At 32.5% G+C, this 18,799-nt stretch overlaps 1 protein-coding gene across 1 annotated transcript in view; it reads right to left on the bottom strand.

Moving 5' to 3' along the window:
* DNAH8 (dynein axonemal heavy chain 8) overlaps positions 1–18,799 on the bottom strand; it is a 402,529-nt gene that overhangs the window by 182,298 nt on the left and 201,432 nt on the right. The window contains exons 36-40 of the mRNA XM_051996876.1: positions 16,442–16,595; positions 8,879–9,042; positions 4,835–4,937; positions 892–996; positions 330–491 (exon numbers count right to left, since the gene is read on the bottom strand). Coding sequence (XP_051852836.1) covers positions 330–491; positions 892–996; positions 4,835–4,937; positions 8,879–9,042; positions 16,442–16,595 — 688 coding nt within the window. The remainder of the gene's footprint in view (positions 1–329; positions 492–891; positions 997–4,834; positions 4,938–8,878; positions 9,043–16,441; positions 16,596–18,799) is intronic.

Below are 18,799 nucleotides of genomic sequence, written 5' to 3'. Positions count from 1 at the left end.
TTCAATTATATTAAGTTAAAAAGTTTTTGTACACATAAAACTAATGCGGACAGGAGCATAAGGTAAGCAATAAACTAGGAAAACATTTTTACAGTTAAAGGTTCTGATAAAGGCCTCATCTCCAAAATATGTAGAGAATTGATTCTAATTTATAAGAAATCAAGCCATTCTCAAATTGATAATGGTCAAAGGATATGAACAGTTTTCAGATGATGAAATTGAAACTATTTCTAATCATATGAAAAGGTGTTCCAAATCATTGTTGATCAGAGAAATGCAAATTAAGACAAACTTATTTGTATAATTATTTTTAAATGTTGTGTTCTCACCTGGGCTGGAAAATGATATAGGAAAGGCAAGAGCTGAAAACCAGTATCACTAATTTGATAATATGCCAATCGAATGACATTGTGCAGTGAAGACATCTGCACTCTTAACAAGTCTAGAAGCCAAATCTCCACTGGACCTTTGGCCATGACTGGGACATCCAACTGAAAAAAAAAATAATAAAGGCTTATTATAAACATATGTCATATTAGTACTTTTAAGTATTACAAATTCAGCAAATTTATTTCAACAGTTCACAAGCATAATGACAACTATGTTAGGAAATTGAATCTTCATATCAAAATATGTAAAAAGCAATTTTAGAGATTCAAAATAAACAATGTTCTTCTAGCTCAACCTTATTTTATACTTGAAGATACTGAGACACAGAAAAGTGAAGTGAGTTGCCCAAGGTCACAAACTACTTAGTGACAGGGCTAAGATTAAACTCTGTCTTCACATTGCTCAATGCCTCTCCAACTTTTTCTATGCTTATCTGTATACAATTGGCAACATTTAAATACATGTTTTATCAATAATAAAATGTTAAGGAAGCCAAATTACTTGAATTTTTTCTCCTTCTCTTGATATGACTGTTAACATCCGATCATAATCTTTTGCATGAAATTCCACTTCATTTATGTTATCAGATACAGCAGGTAAATGTGGCTGAAAAATAATGAAACATTATGGAGAAGAGTAAGCAAAATTATTACCAATTATATTGTAAATTATTGAGATATTAACAAAATAGGTTTTAAGTTTGTTTCCAAAATAAAATTCAACTGTAGCATTTCTATAACTTATTTCAGATAAATATGGGTCTTACTTTCTTTCCTGGACATATCTTTTCACTGTCTAATTTTCTGTTTGCCCTCTCTTTTCCTACATCCTCCATAACATTATGTTAAGAAGAAATAGATAAGTATGAAAGGCATATTTAAAGCTGTCAGGCCAGGAGTAGCCTCTGTAGTGATGTGACAAGGGAAAGTGTGAGGAAAATGAGTCTCTCTGACTCCAAGCTTGACACTCTATCTACTGTGTCATCTAGCACCACCAAGAATAGAATTCAACTTTAATATAAGCTTCAAGTCAAGAAATAGGTTAAAAAATATGCAAACAAACCAAAAAACCTAACCATAAATAGCTAATATAGTGATAGGAAAGATCCAAAGCAAAAACTCATAAGAAGATAATGATGTCGTAATAGCTACAAGAAAAGCCTCAAAGAAAAATGTGACATAGGTTCAACAAGAATTCCTGGAAGAGATAAAAGTAATTTTAAAAATCAAATAAAAGCAATAGAGGAAAAATTGGGGGAAGAAATGGCTGTGATGTAAGAAAATTATAAGATGACAATTAACAAGCTGGTAAAAGAGGTAAAAAAGCTACAAAAAGAGATACAAAATCCCTTATGAAATAACATTGATCAAGTAGAAAAAGTGGAACAATAATTTACTAAGATCATTACTTAAAACCACAAATGGGTAAATGGAAACTAATGATTCCATGAGATTTCAAGAAACAATAAAACAAAATCAAAAAAATGAAAAAAATAAGATAATGTTTTGCTGCGTAAGTTATCTTTGGTTGTAATCCTTACTCTTTTGACATCTGGAATGTCATATTCCAAGTCTTACTTTTTTTTCACATGGAAGCTGCTAAATCTTTTATGATTCTGACTGGCTACATGGTATCTGAATGTTTTGGAGTGTTTTGTTTTGTTTCTTTTTCTGACTACTTGAAGTATTTTCTCTTTGACTTGATAGTTATCCTTTTGTAATCTCAGTAAATGAATGATATATACTTTCAACTTCTGTTTTGCCCTCTAATTCTAGATTACTGAGGCAGTTTTCCTTTATAATTTCTTGAAATACAATATATAGGCTCTTTCCTTGATCATGGCTTTAAGCCAGTCTAAATTATCTCTCCTCAATCTGTTTTCTCAGTTAGTTGTTTTCTGATAAGATGTTTCACATTTTCTTTTATTTTTTTCATTCTTTTGATTTTTAAGGAATTATTAGTGAACTTTTGTTCCTCTTTATCTTCTTAATCAATCTTACTTCTTAAGTGACCACCACAAAAAAGTCCTCCTTCAGAGGAAAAAATGATAATTATTGAACTGGTGCACTTTCAAACATTCCTAGTGAAAAGACTGAAAAGAAAATTTGACAAAATACACAAAACTTATTAGCCATCAGCATTTCTATGTATTACTAGCAAAACACAACAGGAAGAAAAAGAGACATTCCATTCAAAACAACCATAGACATTATAAACTACTAAGTAATCTACTGGCCAAAACAAATCCAGGCACTATGATGAACATAATTACAAAACACTTCATACAAAAAAGAACATCTAAATGACTGAAGAAACAATAACTACTCGTAGGTACGCTAAACCATGTAGGTGGCACAGTAGATAAAGTACCAGGCCTAGAGTCAGGAAGACTTATCTTCCTGAGTACAAATTCAAACTTAGACATTTCCTAGTTACTTGGCCCTGAACAAGTCATTGAATCCTGTTTTCCTCAGTTGTTCTTCCATAAAATGATCTGAAGGAGCAAATGGCAAACCTTTCAATATCTTTGTTGATAAAACTCCAAATCAGTCACAAAGAATTGGACTTGATTGAAATAACAACAAAGACCAAGACAAAAAACAATTTACTTATTCAATACCATACCAATAAAATTACTAAAGAATTATTTTGTAGGGCTAGGAAAAAAAAAATAAGAACAGAATTGATGTAGAAGAACAAAATGTCAAACTTATCAAAGGAATCAATGAAATAAAATGTGAAGACAGGTAGCTCAACAGTACCAGATTTCAAACTACATTACAATATATTATACAATCACATGGCTACAACAGTTACTATATTAATACACAACTATATTACTATACCCATCAAGACAATGTGCTACTAGCTAAGAAATAAATTTTTTTTCAGTGAAATAAAGTTCTCTATTCAATGACTACAATAATCTAATGTATGATAAATCCAAAGATCCAAGTTTTTGGGAAAGAATTTACCATTTAAGGAAAATTTCTGGGAAAACTGGAAAGCAATTTGGGAGAAATTAGATATAGATTGTTATCTCATACTATATACTAAGACAAAATGAATATGTTTTAAACTTAAAGGATACTACAAGCAAATGAGGGGAGTATAAATAAACTTATCTGTTAGTTCTATGGATATGATCAAGAAAGAGGGAGGGATCATGGGAAGTAAAATAGATTATTTCAATTACATGAAATTAAAAAGAGTTAGCACAAAAGCCAATAAAGCCAAAATCAAAAGGAAAATAGGAAACCTGGGAGGAAATTTTATAGCAAGTTTCTGTGATAAAAGGTCTAATTTCTCAAATAAAATACAGGAAACTGAGCCAAATTTATAAAAATAAGAGCCACTCCCCAATTTACCATTTTAGGATATAAACAGGCAGTTTTCAGAAGAAATTAAAGCTACATGGTTACATGAAAAAATGTTCTATATCATTATTGATTAGAGAAATGCAAATTAAAACAACTCCAAGGTAGCACTTTACCTCAATCAGATTGGCTAACATGACAGAAAAAGTGATAAATACTGAGGAAGATGTGGTAAAATAGGGACACATGCATTACTAGGAAAGGCTCCAAAGGGCTATAAAAATGTAAATACTCTTTAACCTAGCAATACCACTACAAGGTCTATACCCCAAAGAAATTTTTTAAAAAGAAATAAGGGATCTATATGCACAAAAATATCTGTAGCAGCTTTTTTTGTTGTTTTGTTAATTGTTTTTGTAGTGGCAAAAAACTATAAACTGAGGGGATGCCCATCAATTGGGAAATGGCTTAACAAAGTGTGGTGTATAGTTGTGATGAAATACTATTGTTTTATATGAAATGATGAGCAGAGATAATGATAAATATTGAAGGGGATATGGGAAAACTGGGAATCTAATACATTGCTTGTGGAGTTGTGAACTGGTTTAATCATTCTGGAGAGCAATTTGGAACTATTCTCAAAGTGTGCATACTCTGAGCCAGCAGTGTCTCTACTGGGTCTGTATCCCAAAAAAATCATAAAGGAGGGAAAGTAAAAGCAGCCTTTGATGTAGTGGTAAGGAACTAGAAAACTGAGTGGATGTCCATCAGTTAGAGAATAGATAAATAAGTATATGAATGTTATGGAATATTATTGTTCTGTAAGAAACAATCACCAGGATGCTTTTTGAAAGACCTGGAGAGTGAGTAATATTGAAGGATACTTTTTCACTTTTATTATGCTTCTTTTTAATGTTGGTTAATATGTAAATGTTTTAGATGACTTCATATGTATAACTGATATCATATGATTGCTTTCTCAAAATTTGGATGAGGGGTAGGAAGGAGAGAGAGAATTTATAATTCAAAACTTTTAAAGTTTATGTTAAAATATAAATAAAAAACAAAAATACTTTTTCATTAAGATATTATGAAAAGAAATTTAATAAATGATAATGGGAATATACTTGTATAGTATGAGAATCACTTGCTTGTCCAAGAATTTCCAGGAGAACTGGATCGGATACAAAGAAGAATCTGGGAAACAGGAGTCGTTTCTTCTCCAAATATCTTAAAATATAGGGAAATTCATGTTACCAAGTGTGTGTTTAAAAAAAAACCCAATAACTAATTATGCTATTGCTTAAAATAACATTTATCTTTTAAAAGTACAATGTTCATTTCTCAGTAAATATTCCCCCTCTTCTGAAACTTTATAATAATGAGTAGATACTCCCCCCTCTCCTGAAACTTTATAATAATGAATAAGAAAGAGAAAAACACAATTCAACAAAACTAATCAACAGATCTGCTAACTCTGATATTGTACACCTAAATTTCTCTACCTTTGCAAAGAAAGGAAGAGGTACATTTTTGTATCTCTTTTGAAGGATCATGCTTGCCATTATGATAAAACAGCATTCACTATTTCTTTTTTTGGGTAGTTAATTTTTTTTTAGCAAGGCATTTAGGATTAAGTGATTTGCCCAGGGTCACCCAGTTAATAAGTATTAACCGTTTGAGAGCAGATTTCAACTAAGGTCCTCCTGACTTCAGAGCCAATGTTCTATCTACTATGCCATCTAACTGCCTCACATGATTTTTTAAAAAAACTGTTCTTCCCATTTACATATCACTATATTTTTCAATTATCAAGAGCAATAGCATTTATTTATATGAAATATTAGCTTTCCAATGGATTAAGAGCAAACATTTGTATATTTAGTGCCAATTTGTCTTTGAAAAATCAAGTGCATAAAGTTTTTCCATTTCTTGCTGTCTTTCTGTTTGTCTCTTTCCTAAATTCATAGTCCCAAATCATAGTCCCCAATCGAGGAACTATGGTGATTTAAATCAGAAATTGTATATAATTGTAGGTTATTAACAAATTTTCTTAAGATTAGGAATATACTCTCTGATTCACTTATGGCTCTTAAGTGAAGGTCCAATAAGAAGTATTTAATACCTACTGACTGGACTTTAAGTAGCCTCTCCTTTTTAAAAAATTTGTTTTTACAAAGAAAGTGATATGCAAAGGAAAAATTAGGGTTCTATATTTCTGCAAACTAAAAATTGTCAGTATTATGATCTGTTAGCATTTTAAAGTTAACAGGGACTTGGGGAAGAGTGGGAAGAACAAATGATGGAGGATGAATATGAAAGTAAGGCACAGTATTGTAATAATTATGTCAGAAATACTAGAGCTGAGAATGAGTAAGTAAATAAATTGGTGAGAAAAGTTAAGAACAAAAAAAGGCCTTTAAAAAATGCAATATTGTGAGAATGAGGAGCATCAAAGAAGGGACAGGAATGGTTCTCCAAAACAATGAGATATTGATGCCAGAGAGAAAACAGAACTGCTCAATTCTTTTTCTCTTTTTTTGTGTCAAGAAGAATGATCTGTGGTCTAAAAAGAAATGAACAGTGATGAAGAATATATAATTATTTTATTTGTTTGTTTTGTGAGGCAATCTAGGTAACTAGGAGCACTCTGCTAGTAAGTGCCCAAGGCTGTATGGGGTTAATTATGTAGCAGAAGAGCAGCCTTCCTAGCTTTAAAAGTTCAAGTCACCAGACCCCAGTGAGTTAGGTAAGTGAGAAAAGTGGAAAATATGACTGCTAATTTGTTAGTTTGTGATTTGAAAGTTTGTGGAAATGGAAATAGAACCAATTCTTTTTTGATAGGATTCCTAAGCTATATTTATCAGTTAAATGCAATCCAAGTCCCAAAGCTCACTGGTATAAAATTCTCTCCTCACTTGTGGAGCTCAACATCCTGAGCCTATGTGAGGGGTACTGAGTAGTTGATTAGAACAAGAGAAAAGGGATATTGTTTCTTCCACTTCTTTCAGGGTTTCAGGTTAAAAAAGAAGATGGATGAAGCCAACCCCACTTCAGGTTGGAGAAGGGAGAAAAAGATCTGGGCAGAATCTAAAATAAGAGACGCTGACAATCTTCATCATGTACTTTCCCCCAGCTTACTATTCTAGAGACTTTTGATAATTTTATCCTTGATTTGGATTAGGATTTCTTTGTTATTTGCTGGTTCATTGTGGAACTGGTATTTAGCAGGGAAAGGGTCAAGCTTGGACAAAAACCTTGGGGATCTTCCTTTCCTAGTTAAAAAATAGCTATCAGAAGTTTCACTGGAACCTAAAAATCCTTGGACTAATAATATTTAAGAAAGCAAATAAATGTAATTGCAGCCTGGGCCTCTCTGTCTCCGCTCATAGTCCTCGGAGCTAGCTTCTGGCTTCCTCTGCTGGAGGAAGAGGAGACTCTGGCGATCTATTTCGGTCTTCCTGTGAGCCACACTTGACAGCCCTTCCTACAAGGTATATTATAGAGAAAGTTTACCTAGATTTTGGAAAAATTGGAGGTTTGTAATACAGAGAACAGCAGTTGTACTATTGGCCTGTGAATTTGAAAGGTCAGTATTTATTCCTATCTAATAGGTCTAAGATGATTTCATTAAGCTTTACTTATTTGCTTACACTTTTATTTCACAGGAATCTGAAAGACAACTATTTCTATTTACCTTTGCAATAAAGTTTATTAAATTCCAAAATTTTAAGGCTTTCAGGTTTGAATCACAGGTTTTAGAAATGACTATTGAAGATAGTTAATCTATATAGGTTAACCTATCCATCATGCTAATATATTTTGTAATTAATTCTACAGTAGCATGGATAAGTAAACTCAGAACTGTTTGAATGCCTTAATTCAGAGAATAATCATTAATGTTGCCAACTTTGCAGGATATCTACTTGGAAGTGCCTCAGGGCTTGTGCTTGTCCTCCTAGTGCTTAATCTTCCTACCAATGATTTGTACAAAGTCATAAACAGAATATTTATTACATTTGAAGGTGAAGATTCCCAAGCCTGGGAACACAGTTAACAAGGACAGCTAAAACACATGTAGAGCACGGACATTAAAAGCATTGGGCTGAATCCAATGAGATGAAATTTAATCAGGATAAATACAAAGTCTTAAAATTGGGTTGAAAAAAAAATTAGTTGCCCAAGTTAAAAAGTATAAGACATGTAACTAGAGAACTTTTTATCTGAAAAAGGTCTAGGGATTTCAATGGGCTGCAAGTTCAATTGTATGATGTAGCAGTCAAAACGGCTAATATAACAAGATCTTAGAGTATCTTAAGAGAGATGTTCAGAAAATTAAAAAAGTTGATGGTTCCATCATACTCTGACTTGTTTACATCACATTTTAAGTATTTTGTTTAGTGTTGGGTGTCATATTTTAGCAAGAACTATATAAACTTCAGAACTTCCAGAAGATGACTACAAAGATGTTAAAAGGCTTATTATGTTCAGTTCATGTAACATGTAACACAGAAGGACTTGAGAATGATTAGCTGGAGAAAAGAAAACTGAGATTAACATGACTATTATCATCACATATTTACTTTGAAATAAAAATTTCTCTCCCATCTTTATTTTCTTTGCTTTTTGAATTTTTTTAAAAAGGTACGGCATCAATTCATGCAGCTTAATTCTTTGAAATATTTAAATTATAATACTTCTAGTATTAAGATGCTATCATGTGTATACTGCAACATATTTAACATATATAGAACTGCTTGCCATCTGGGGAAGGCGGTGGAGGGAGGGAGGGGAAAAATTGGAACAGAAGTGAGTGCAAGGGATAATGTTGTAAAAAATTACCCTGGCATGGGTTCTGTCAATAAAAAGTTATTATAAAATAAATTTTAAAATTTTTTTTAAAAAGATGCTATCATGTAACTTGTTCTAATAAGCCCCAGATATGGGAAGTAGGAACAGCTTGTAACAAATGCAAAGAAATAAAAGTAATGTTAAGGAGAGGAATGCAAAATCAGAATGTACTGCCTTGAGAGAAAGTAGATTTCTCTTCATTAAAGGTGCTAAAGCAAAAGTCAAATGGATACTTTTTACTTATGTTTTTGAGAGGATACTTTTTCCTGGAAGAATTCTGACATGATAAAGGTATATTTGAAATGGCAACTTGTACATACCCTGTAAGTGACTTCTGACATACTTCCAACTGCTCATGTAAATGAGGCAAAAGTTGTCCCATAGTTTCATCTCCAACACAACAACTGATTACATTAGGATTCTCATGAGCTCGCTGCATTATCTTTACCCATGACTTATCAATGTTTTGAAAACGTTTTGCTTCCTAAAAAACAAAAATATCTTCTTTAAAGATTGTTACTTGGATAATTTGATAATCAAGTGCTTAAGTTACAACTTCATGAATTTTATCCAATTTGGTTTCTGCACTTTCAATTTATTTAAGTAGTTAAAGAATTGATCCTGTTCTACTCTAAACCTTAGTACAGTTTTTTTTGAAAACAGGTTCTCAAAACAATTTCAACTCAAGAATTCCAAAAACAAAAGCACCTCTTATTTTTATGCAGAAATAATACTTAAATTATGAGAGGAAAATAGGTTTCTCCCTATAATGGAAATTTTCCATATTAATTTATATATCTTTTGAAAAAATGGTAACTTTGATTTGGTTTTTTAAAAAGTAAAACTTGTAATAATTGGTATAAATTATTTTCACAACCAGAAAAACCTGGGATATTAAGAGGATTCTGATTTTTTTTAAAGATCTTGTTGCCTTTTGTTTTTATGTAAAATCTTTTCTTGATATACATCCTTCCTATCATCCCTTGAAGAAACAATAATATAGTTAAGCAAAATCACAGGTAACAGATTTCACAATGATGTTCTATATTTGTTTCTTATCTACCAAAAAAGTCAGCATCTTTTATTATCTATTCTTCAGGACCAAGATTAACCAATACAATTAATCTTAGTGCAGCTGACTTTGGGTACAGCTTTACATGTATGTACATTACTGTTGTAAACTGTTCTGTATACAAGTCATTTGGAAAAAGTATATATTTTTAACATTTACAATACATAAAATATCTTGTTTACAAGCTTAGCAACTCAGGAAGGACAGGTTTAATTTTTGATATAAGTCTTCTTTAATGAAGTGAATTCCTAATGCAGTCATAGAGATTGTCAATAGTGAATATGGAATCAATAGAATAATTTAATTTTTTCTTAAAATAATCAAAATCAAGTTTGACCATAACCCATCTACTATTTAATAAACAATATAGCTAGTACACTCTCCTATTTTTAAAATTTAATTAATTAATTAATTTTTTAACTACACATTGCTTTATGAATCAAGTTAGGAGAGAAAAATCAGAATTAGAGGGAAAAACCACGAAAAAAAAAAACAGAAAAAAGAAGTGAACACAGCATATGTTGATGTACATTCAGTCTCCATTGTTCTTTTTCTGGATGTAGATGGCGTTTTCTATCCAAAGTCTATTGCGATTGCATTGGATCACTGAGAAGAACCAAGAGTTTCATAGTTGATCACTGTACATTCTTGCTATTACTGTGTACATACTGGTATTGTTTGTTTTGCTTAGCATCAGTTCAGGTAAATCTTTCCATACCTTTCTAAAATCACCTTGTTCATAATTTTTTATAGAATGATAGTACTCCATTACCTTCATATACCACAACTTATTTTGCCATTCCCCAACTGATGGACATTTACTTATATTTTCCAATACTTTGCTAACACAAAAAGAGCTACTACAAACATTTTTGCACATATGAATCATTTTTCCTCATTTATGTTCTCTTTGGGTTACAGGCCCAGTACACTGTTGAGTCAAAAGATATGCAGAGTTTGATAGCTCTTTGGGCATAGTTCCAAGTTGTTCTCCAGAATTGTTGGATCATTTCACAACTCCACAAAGTATTAGTGTCCCACTTTTCCCACATTCCCTCCAACATTCATCATTGTCTTTCCCTGTCATCTTAGCCAATCTGAGAGGTGTGAGGGGGTACTTCAGAGTTGATTTAATTTGCATTTCTCTAACCAATCGTGATTTAGAGCATTTTTTCACATAACAATAGATGGCTTTAGTTTCATCATCTGAAAATGATTTGTTTATCAATTGGGGAATGACTTATAGCCTTATAAATTTGACACAGTTCTTTATATATTGTAAAAATGAAACCTTAATCAGAAACACTGGCTGTGAAAATTTTCCCCCAGAGATGAATATAAACTGCTTGCATTTTTGTTTTTCTTCCTGGGTTATTTATACCTTCTGAATTCAATTCTCCCAGTGCAACAAGAAAACTGTTCGGTTCTGCACACATATATTGTATCTAGCATATACTGTAACCCATTCAACATGTAAAGGACTGCTTGCCATCTGGGGGAAGGGGTGGAGGGAGGGAGGGGAAAAATTGGAACAGAAGTGAATGCAAGGGATAATGCTGTAAAAAATTACCCTGGCATGCGTTCTATCAATAAAAAGTTATTAAAAAAAATTTTCCCCCAGCTTTGTACTTCCCTTTTAATGTTGTTTCTGTTAATGTTGTTTGTGCAAAAACTTTTTACTTTAATATAATCAAAATTGTCCATATTGCATTTCATAATATTCTCTAGTTCTTTTTTGGTCATAAATTTCTCCCTTTTCCAAAGATGAGGTAAATTTATCCCTTGCTCTCCTATTATGTTTATGGTATTACACTATATGCCCAAATCATGTATCCAATTTGATCTTATTTTTGTGGTGTGAGATGTACATATATGTCAAGTTTCTGACATATGATTTTCCTCTTTCTCCAGCAATTTTTTTGAAATAAATGATTTCTTATCACTGACGCTGGAGTTTGGGCAGTTATCAAATACTAGATTACTATAGACACTGATTATTGTGACGTGTATCTAATCTATTGCATTGATCTACTATTCTACTTCTTAGCCAATATCAAATGGTTTTTATGATTGCTGCTTTATAGTGATAGTTTTAGATATGGTACTGCTAAGCCACCATCCTTTGTAATTTTTTTCATTAATGTCTTTGATATTCTTGACCTTTTGTTCTCCCAAATGAATTATCATTGCTTTTTCTGACTATATAAAATAATTTTTGGCAGTTTAATTGGTATGACACTGAATATATATAGTAAATTGTCATTTTTATTATATTAGCTCATTTATTAAGTAATGTTATGTTATGTGAATGATTACTATAAATAATATTAATGAATATGATAATAGTATTATATTAGCCTATGAGCAAGTGATATTTTTCCAATTATTTATATCTGACTTTTTTGTGTGGGAAGGGTTTTGTAATTGTGTTCATATAGTTCCTGAGTTTGTCTTGGCAGGCAGACACCCAAATATTCTATTTTGTGTATTATTTTAAATGAAATTTCTCTCTCTCTTGTTGCTGGGCTTTGTCAGTATTATATAGAAATGCTGGTGATTTGTGCAGGTTTATTTTATATCCTGCAACTTTCTAAAGTTGTTAATTGTTTCAAGTAGGTTTGGGGATGATTTTCAAGGATTCTCTGAGTACACCATCATGTCATCTGCAAAGAGTGATAGTTTTATACTCCGCATTGTCCATTCTGATTCCTTTAATTTATTTTTATTTTCTTATTCCAAAGCCAACATTTATAGTACAATATTGAATAATAGTGATTATAATGGGCATTGTTGCTTCACTCCTGACCTTATTGGGAATCCAGCTTCTCTCCATTACAAATGAGTTATTAGTTTTAGATATACTGCTTATTATTTCAAGGAAAACTTCCTTTATCCTTATGTTCTCTTAGTGTTTTCAATAAGAATGGGTGTTGTATTTTGTCAAAAGCTTTTTCTGCATCTACTGAGGTTATATATGATTTTTATTGGTTTTGTTATTAATATGATCAATTATGGCAATACTTCTCCTGATATTGAACCAGCCTTGAATTCCTGGTATAAATTCCATGTGGTCATAGTGTATTATTCTGTTGATAAGTGGTAATCTCTTTGCTAATATTTTATTTAAAATTTTTACATCAGTATTCACTGGGGAGATTGGTCTGTAATTTTCTTTCTCTGTTTTGGCCTTTCCTGATTTAGGTATCAGTATCATATTTGTGTTATAGAAGGAATTTGAATTCTTTACCTATTTTTCCAAATAGCTTGCATATTAATGAAATTAATTATTCTTTAAATGTCTAGTAGAATTCACTTGTGAATTCATCTGGCCTTGGAGATTTTTTCTTGGGGAGTTCATTGACCGTTTGTCCAATTTGTTTTTCTAAAATGGAACTATTTAAATAATTTATTTTCTCTTCTGTTAATCTGGGCAATTAATATTTTGTAGATATTCATCCATTTCAGTTAGACTATCAGATTTGCTGCCAGTTGGACAAAATAGCTCCTAATTATTGCTTTAATTTCCTTTTCATTGGTGGCTAAATTCACCCTTTTAATTTTTGATGTTGGCCATTTGTTTTATTTTCCTTTCTTTTTTGTAATCAAATTAACCAAAGATTTATTTTGTTGTTTATTTTTTCATAAAACCAATTCTTAGTTTGTTAATTAGTTCAATAGCTTTCTTAGTTTCAATTTTATAAATCTCTCCTTTGAGTTTCAGAATTTCTAATTTAGTATTTAATTGGAGGGATTGATTTTTTTCTTTTCTAGCTTTTTTAGTTGCATGCTCAATTCACTGATTTCCTCTTTCTCTATTTTATTCATTTAACTATTTAGAGATGTAAAGTTTCCCCTAAGAACTGCTTTGGTTGCATCACATAGATTTTGGTATGTTGTCTCATTGTCATTGTCTTGGATGAAATTATAGATTGTTTCTATGATTTGTTCTTTAACCCACTCATTTTTAATAATTAGATTATTTAATTTCCAATTGGTTTTTAGTTTATCTTTCCCTGGGCCTTTATTGAAAATAATTTTTATTGTGTCTGAAAAGGAAGCATTTACTATTTCTGCCTTTCAACACTTGATTGTGAGATTTTTATGCCTTGATACATGGTCAATTATTCCTTTCTGTCCCTATTCAATTTTCTCAAAGATTTTCTAGGATTCTATTAATCTCTGGAGCTTCTTTCTTTGTTATTGTTTTCAGGACCTTTTATTAAGTTGTACTTTCCTTCTTTATCTCTCTTAATTATATCTAGTTTTACTTTTGCTTTATCTGAGATAAAATGGCTACCCCAAGCTTTTTTTTTTCCCCTCAGCTGAAGCATAATAAATTCTGTTTCATCCTTTTACTTTTACTCCGTATGTGTCTCTCTGTGTCAAATGTGTTGGTAGGATTTCATTTTTTAATTAGCTATTTGCTTCTGCTTTGTGGGAGAGTTCATCCCATTCATATTCACAGTTCTAATTACCAGCTCTATATTTCTGTCCATCCTATTCTCTCTCTCCACCCTGTTCTTTAGTAGTTGTTTTTTAAATATCCCACCCACTACTTGTCCTATCTTCTATCACCTCTCCCCCCTTCTCTTACTCCTTTCTCCTAGTATGTTTCTGCCCTCCTTTCCATCTTGTCCCTTCCTTTTCTTTCTTTTTTCTCCTTCTATTTCTTTATAGGACACCCAACTGAATAATTAAGTTATTTCTTCCATAACTGATGAGATCAAGCTTCAGACAATGTTCATTCTCCTCTCTTCTTTCCCTCTATTGTAATAGGTCTTTTGTGTCTCTTGATATGATATAATTTGTCCCATAATACCTCCCCATTTCCTCTTGTCCCAGTACAATCCTTTTTCTTCCATCCCTTAATATCTTTTTCTTTGTTATCATCACATCACCAGTCCAATCACAATCCCACCCTTCATACATGTGATGTCCCCTTTAACTGTCCCAATAACAGATAGACTTATCAATAGTTAGGTATCATTTTCCCATCTAAGAGGTAAACAGTTGAACCTTTAAGTAATACATATTTTTACCATTTATCTTTCTATGCTTCTTTTGAGTCCTCTGTTTGAAGATTAAATTTCTGTTTACTTTTGATTTTTTCAATAGAAATATGATATTCTAGGCCTATGATCCTTTACTGGAGAAGCTGCCAGATCCTGGGTAATCCTGATTTTGTTGCTCCTCAATACTTGAATTGTTTTTGTCTGGCAACTAGCAGTATTTTTGCCTTGAGATTTGTAGTTCTGGGGTTTTGCAACAATGTTCCTTGTGAAATCTCTTTCTGAAGGTGACCAATGGATTTTTCAATTTTTTCAATATATCTCTGTTTCTACAATATCAGGGTAATTTTCTTTGATGATCTCTTGAAGAATGGTACCCAGGTTTTTTGTTTTTTTTTTCTGGTCATGGCCTTCATGACCAATTATTTTTAAACAGTCTCTTCTGGATATATTTTCCAGGTCTGCTGTTTTCCAATGAGGTGTTTTACATTTTCTTTCATTTTCTTCATTATTTTTTAGCTTGTCTGACTAATTCTTGATATCTCATAGAGTCGTTAGCTTCCATTTGCCCCATTCTAGTTTTTAATGTGTGATATTCTTCAATTAGCAGTTATAAAATATCTCTTTTTCCATTACATTAATTCTACTTTTCAAGGTGTTTTTTTTTTTTTACATTTGCCCAATTGTGTGTGTTTTTTTTTTTTTTTTTTTTTTTTTTTTTTTTTTTAAGGAACTACCTTCTTTTTCCAGGATATTGACTGTCTCTTGCATAACTCTAATTTTTTTCTTCTACCTTTCTTATTTGCCTTTTAAAGTCTTTTATGAGCACTTTCCAAGAAGTCTCTTTGGACTTGAGACCAATTCATTTCACTCTGAAATTTCCTCTGTGGACATTTTGTCCTCATCTGAGTTGGTGTTTTGGTGTCACCATAGTAGCTTTCTATGGTCAAGGTTATTTTCTGTTTCTTGCTCATTTTCTTTTGGTATTTTCTCTCTCTCTCTCTCTCTCTCTTTTTAACTTTTATGGTTGAGCTCTTTCCAGGAAAAGCCTGGTTTCCCAGAGTTTGCCTTCTGAGCTGGGACTGGAGGCTGCCCCACTGATCTGCTACTCTACAGAGCCAGGACTTAGGGTCTCAATTGCTGATCTCCTTTCCCCTCTCATAAGCTTTCCAGACTCTGTCTGATCTGGGCTTAACACCCTTTTCACCCCAGTGAGACTGATCTTTCTTGAAGTATTTCTGTTCTATCTTAAGCCGGAGAGCAGTTTCATTCTGTCAGACTCTGTTTAGAGACTTTGTTTCATGTGTGTTTTGAGGGAAAACTGGGAGAATTCGAGCAGCTTCCTGAATTCACTCTGTCATCTTGGCTCCATCCCCAAAAGTTTTACACTCTCTTCGTAATGCATATTTTTCAAGTTTTCCAGCCTTACAAAATAATCTTCACTAGTTGCCATAGGATTTAGTGGTTAGTCTTCTAGTGATAATTTCAAACTTAGCTAGGCTAATCCTTTAAGATAGAAACAGCCAACTGCCCTGCCAATATTTAATGTCTTTCCTCCTTTCTGGACCTGCCATTCTTATCTTCAAAAATTAATAGAATTTTGTCATTGTATTAAAAAAATCATTTAATGCACCTCAGCCTCTAATGTAAATGATGCAGGGATTCTATACGCTTTGGCTTTATTGGTCCCATTTATTTCTACTAGTAGAGATAGCTGAGAAATCTGCTACATGAATAAGTGAATATTTCTTTAACTTTACATTTACTCTTACTTATTTTATAAAATTGTAGTATCCACTTACCTGAGGTAATTGTTTAGCAATATCTCCACCAACAAAAACAGCTTCAAGATAAACCCAGAGATTTTGTACAATCAACCACTCTTCAATTATATCTGAAGAAGTTGACAGATTATATACCCAATTCTGAATATTTTTTTTAAATGGAGCATTATACCTAAAAAATTAAAATAAATTTTAAAGAAAATTAAGGAATAAATATAGCCCAAGGAAAATGCACTAAAAGAAGGATAATAATACTTTGGAAGTTCTAAGGTAAAGCTTTTCTAAAAGACAATCTTAAGGCCAGGATATCATAGGTCCAAGTCCTTCTTTTAATACTGACTGATGGTACAACTTTGGCCAAGTGACAAACTCCTAGTGACAAAAGTCCTATAAAGTTTTCTAAGTAGTTAGAGAAGTAGCCAGAGCAGAGGCTAATCCGTATTCAGAAAGAGAGTTTCCTTTCTAGGAGATCTGGTCTCCCACCTCTTCCTCTTCCCACCTCCCTCTTACCAAAAAAACCCCCAATAACCTAAAAAAAATGTCTCTATCAAATCAATTATCACTTCTTTGTGAAAGAAGTATTTACCATGTCATATGAAAATCATTCTCTCTTTTACATCAAATAGTGCCTCTTAATTTGGAGCTATCATTACCCAAAAGCTCCCTTGCAATTACAATTATCCCTTCCACATTGTGACTTTCTCCAATGCAGTTTTGATATATCACAGGTTGGCATAAAACATTAAATGGCAATTTTGGAGAAATTTTGTGGAAGCTGCAGATGACACAGAAAAGATTTAAAAACTCAGAAATTCATGAAATATATGTATAGTATGTATATAAATATATTCTTTATCTTTTAAAACTTCTTCTCTGGGATTAAGGGAAGCCCAACAAATTTTACACAGATTTTCCTGATCATAGGAGTGCTGTGTCCCTAACCCCTGAGATGTGGAAGAGATAACTGTAAAATCAAAGTTGTCTTGATCTGACCTGTTTTCATCCCTTGCTTCTTTCTCATCACATCTCCCATAAAGAATACCAGACTTAGAATCTAGAGACCTGAATTTAGAAACTAGAGACCCTGATCCAATAATTACTAGTTGTATAACCACAGGTAAGTCATTTATCCTCTTTAAATCTCAACTTCTCTATCTGTTTAATGAGAATAATATTTCTATAACTGATTTCAGAGGGTTAAAACACTATATAAATTTGCTATTTTTAGAATCATTGTTATTACTTCATCTTTCCATTTCCAACCTTTTTAATATATAATCAAATAGAAAATCTTCCATAAAATAAGACAGCATAGTGCTTAAAACTTTGCTCTATTCAGAGCAATGAATGATTTTTTCATAATGTTGCAGGTCATCGTCGCTTATTTTACTTTATTTGGACAGGGCATTATTAACATATTCTCCATCACTTTCTTGAGTCTATACAATCAATAAAATAATAAAGCATGCTCAGAATTATAGTCTTTATTAGTTTCCAAGATGTAAATGTCCTTACTGAAAATTCAATATCCAACTTCAGCAGCAGAGCTGGCTTCAGCACACTTGGGTCCCTCCCTCTTTCTCTCTTCCCTTCCTGAGAGGGGACCCCATTCATCTTAGGCCAAAAAACCAAAATCATTATGAATGATCTGCATAACTAGGTGGATTTTGCCTCATTTAGGATATACTGTATGGGAAAGTCCAAATATATCAAAATTCAATTTGGCAATTTTTCTGTCAATTGGTAGTTTACTGTCAAATCTGAGGAAGAACTTTCCCATGTAGATCACAGACTTCACAGGATCAAGCTCAGCCCTACTGTGGAATACATCACAGAAAGAGAAAAAGAGGGAGGGGGGGGAGACAGAAAGAGAGAGACGGAGGAAGGAGGAGAGAGAGAAAAAGAGAAAGAAAGAGATTGTGTGTGCATGTGTGTGTAAGTCCATATCTATGTGGGGAGGGAGCAGAGGAGGGGTTTCTAGCACCATCATCTCCCCAGCAGCAGGATGTAATTACTGGAGTGACCCATTAATGTCATGCTGCCTCTTTCACTCCCACTCCTAAAAGCCATGGGAAAAGATCCAGGATCTATTGGAGGTATAATAATGTTAGCAGCAGCATTTACAACATACTTTACCTATATTATCTCTTTGAATTCTGACAATAACCCAAGCTGGAGGAGGGGGAGAAGTGTGATTATTATCTTTCTCATTTCATAGGTAAAGAAATTGAGGAAGAGAAAGGTTCTGTCTTCCCCAAGATCACACAAGTAGTGTCTAAGGCAGAATTCAAACTTAGGTCTTCCAGACTCCAAGTACTGAACCCTATTCCCTATGATACCTCTAGACTAGAGCAATGTCTCTGAAGCTTCAGAAAT

Source organism: Antechinus flavipes, chromosome 4, assembly GCF_016432865.1.
Source record: "Antechinus flavipes isolate AdamAnt ecotype Samford, QLD, Australia chromosome 4, AdamAnt_v2, whole genome shotgun sequence".
Lineage (NCBI taxonomy): Eukaryota > Metazoa > Chordata > Mammalia > Dasyuromorphia > Dasyuridae > Antechinus > Antechinus flavipes.
Note: the sequence above shows the minus strand (reverse complement) of the source record. Positions and strands in the feature narration are given on the sequence as shown.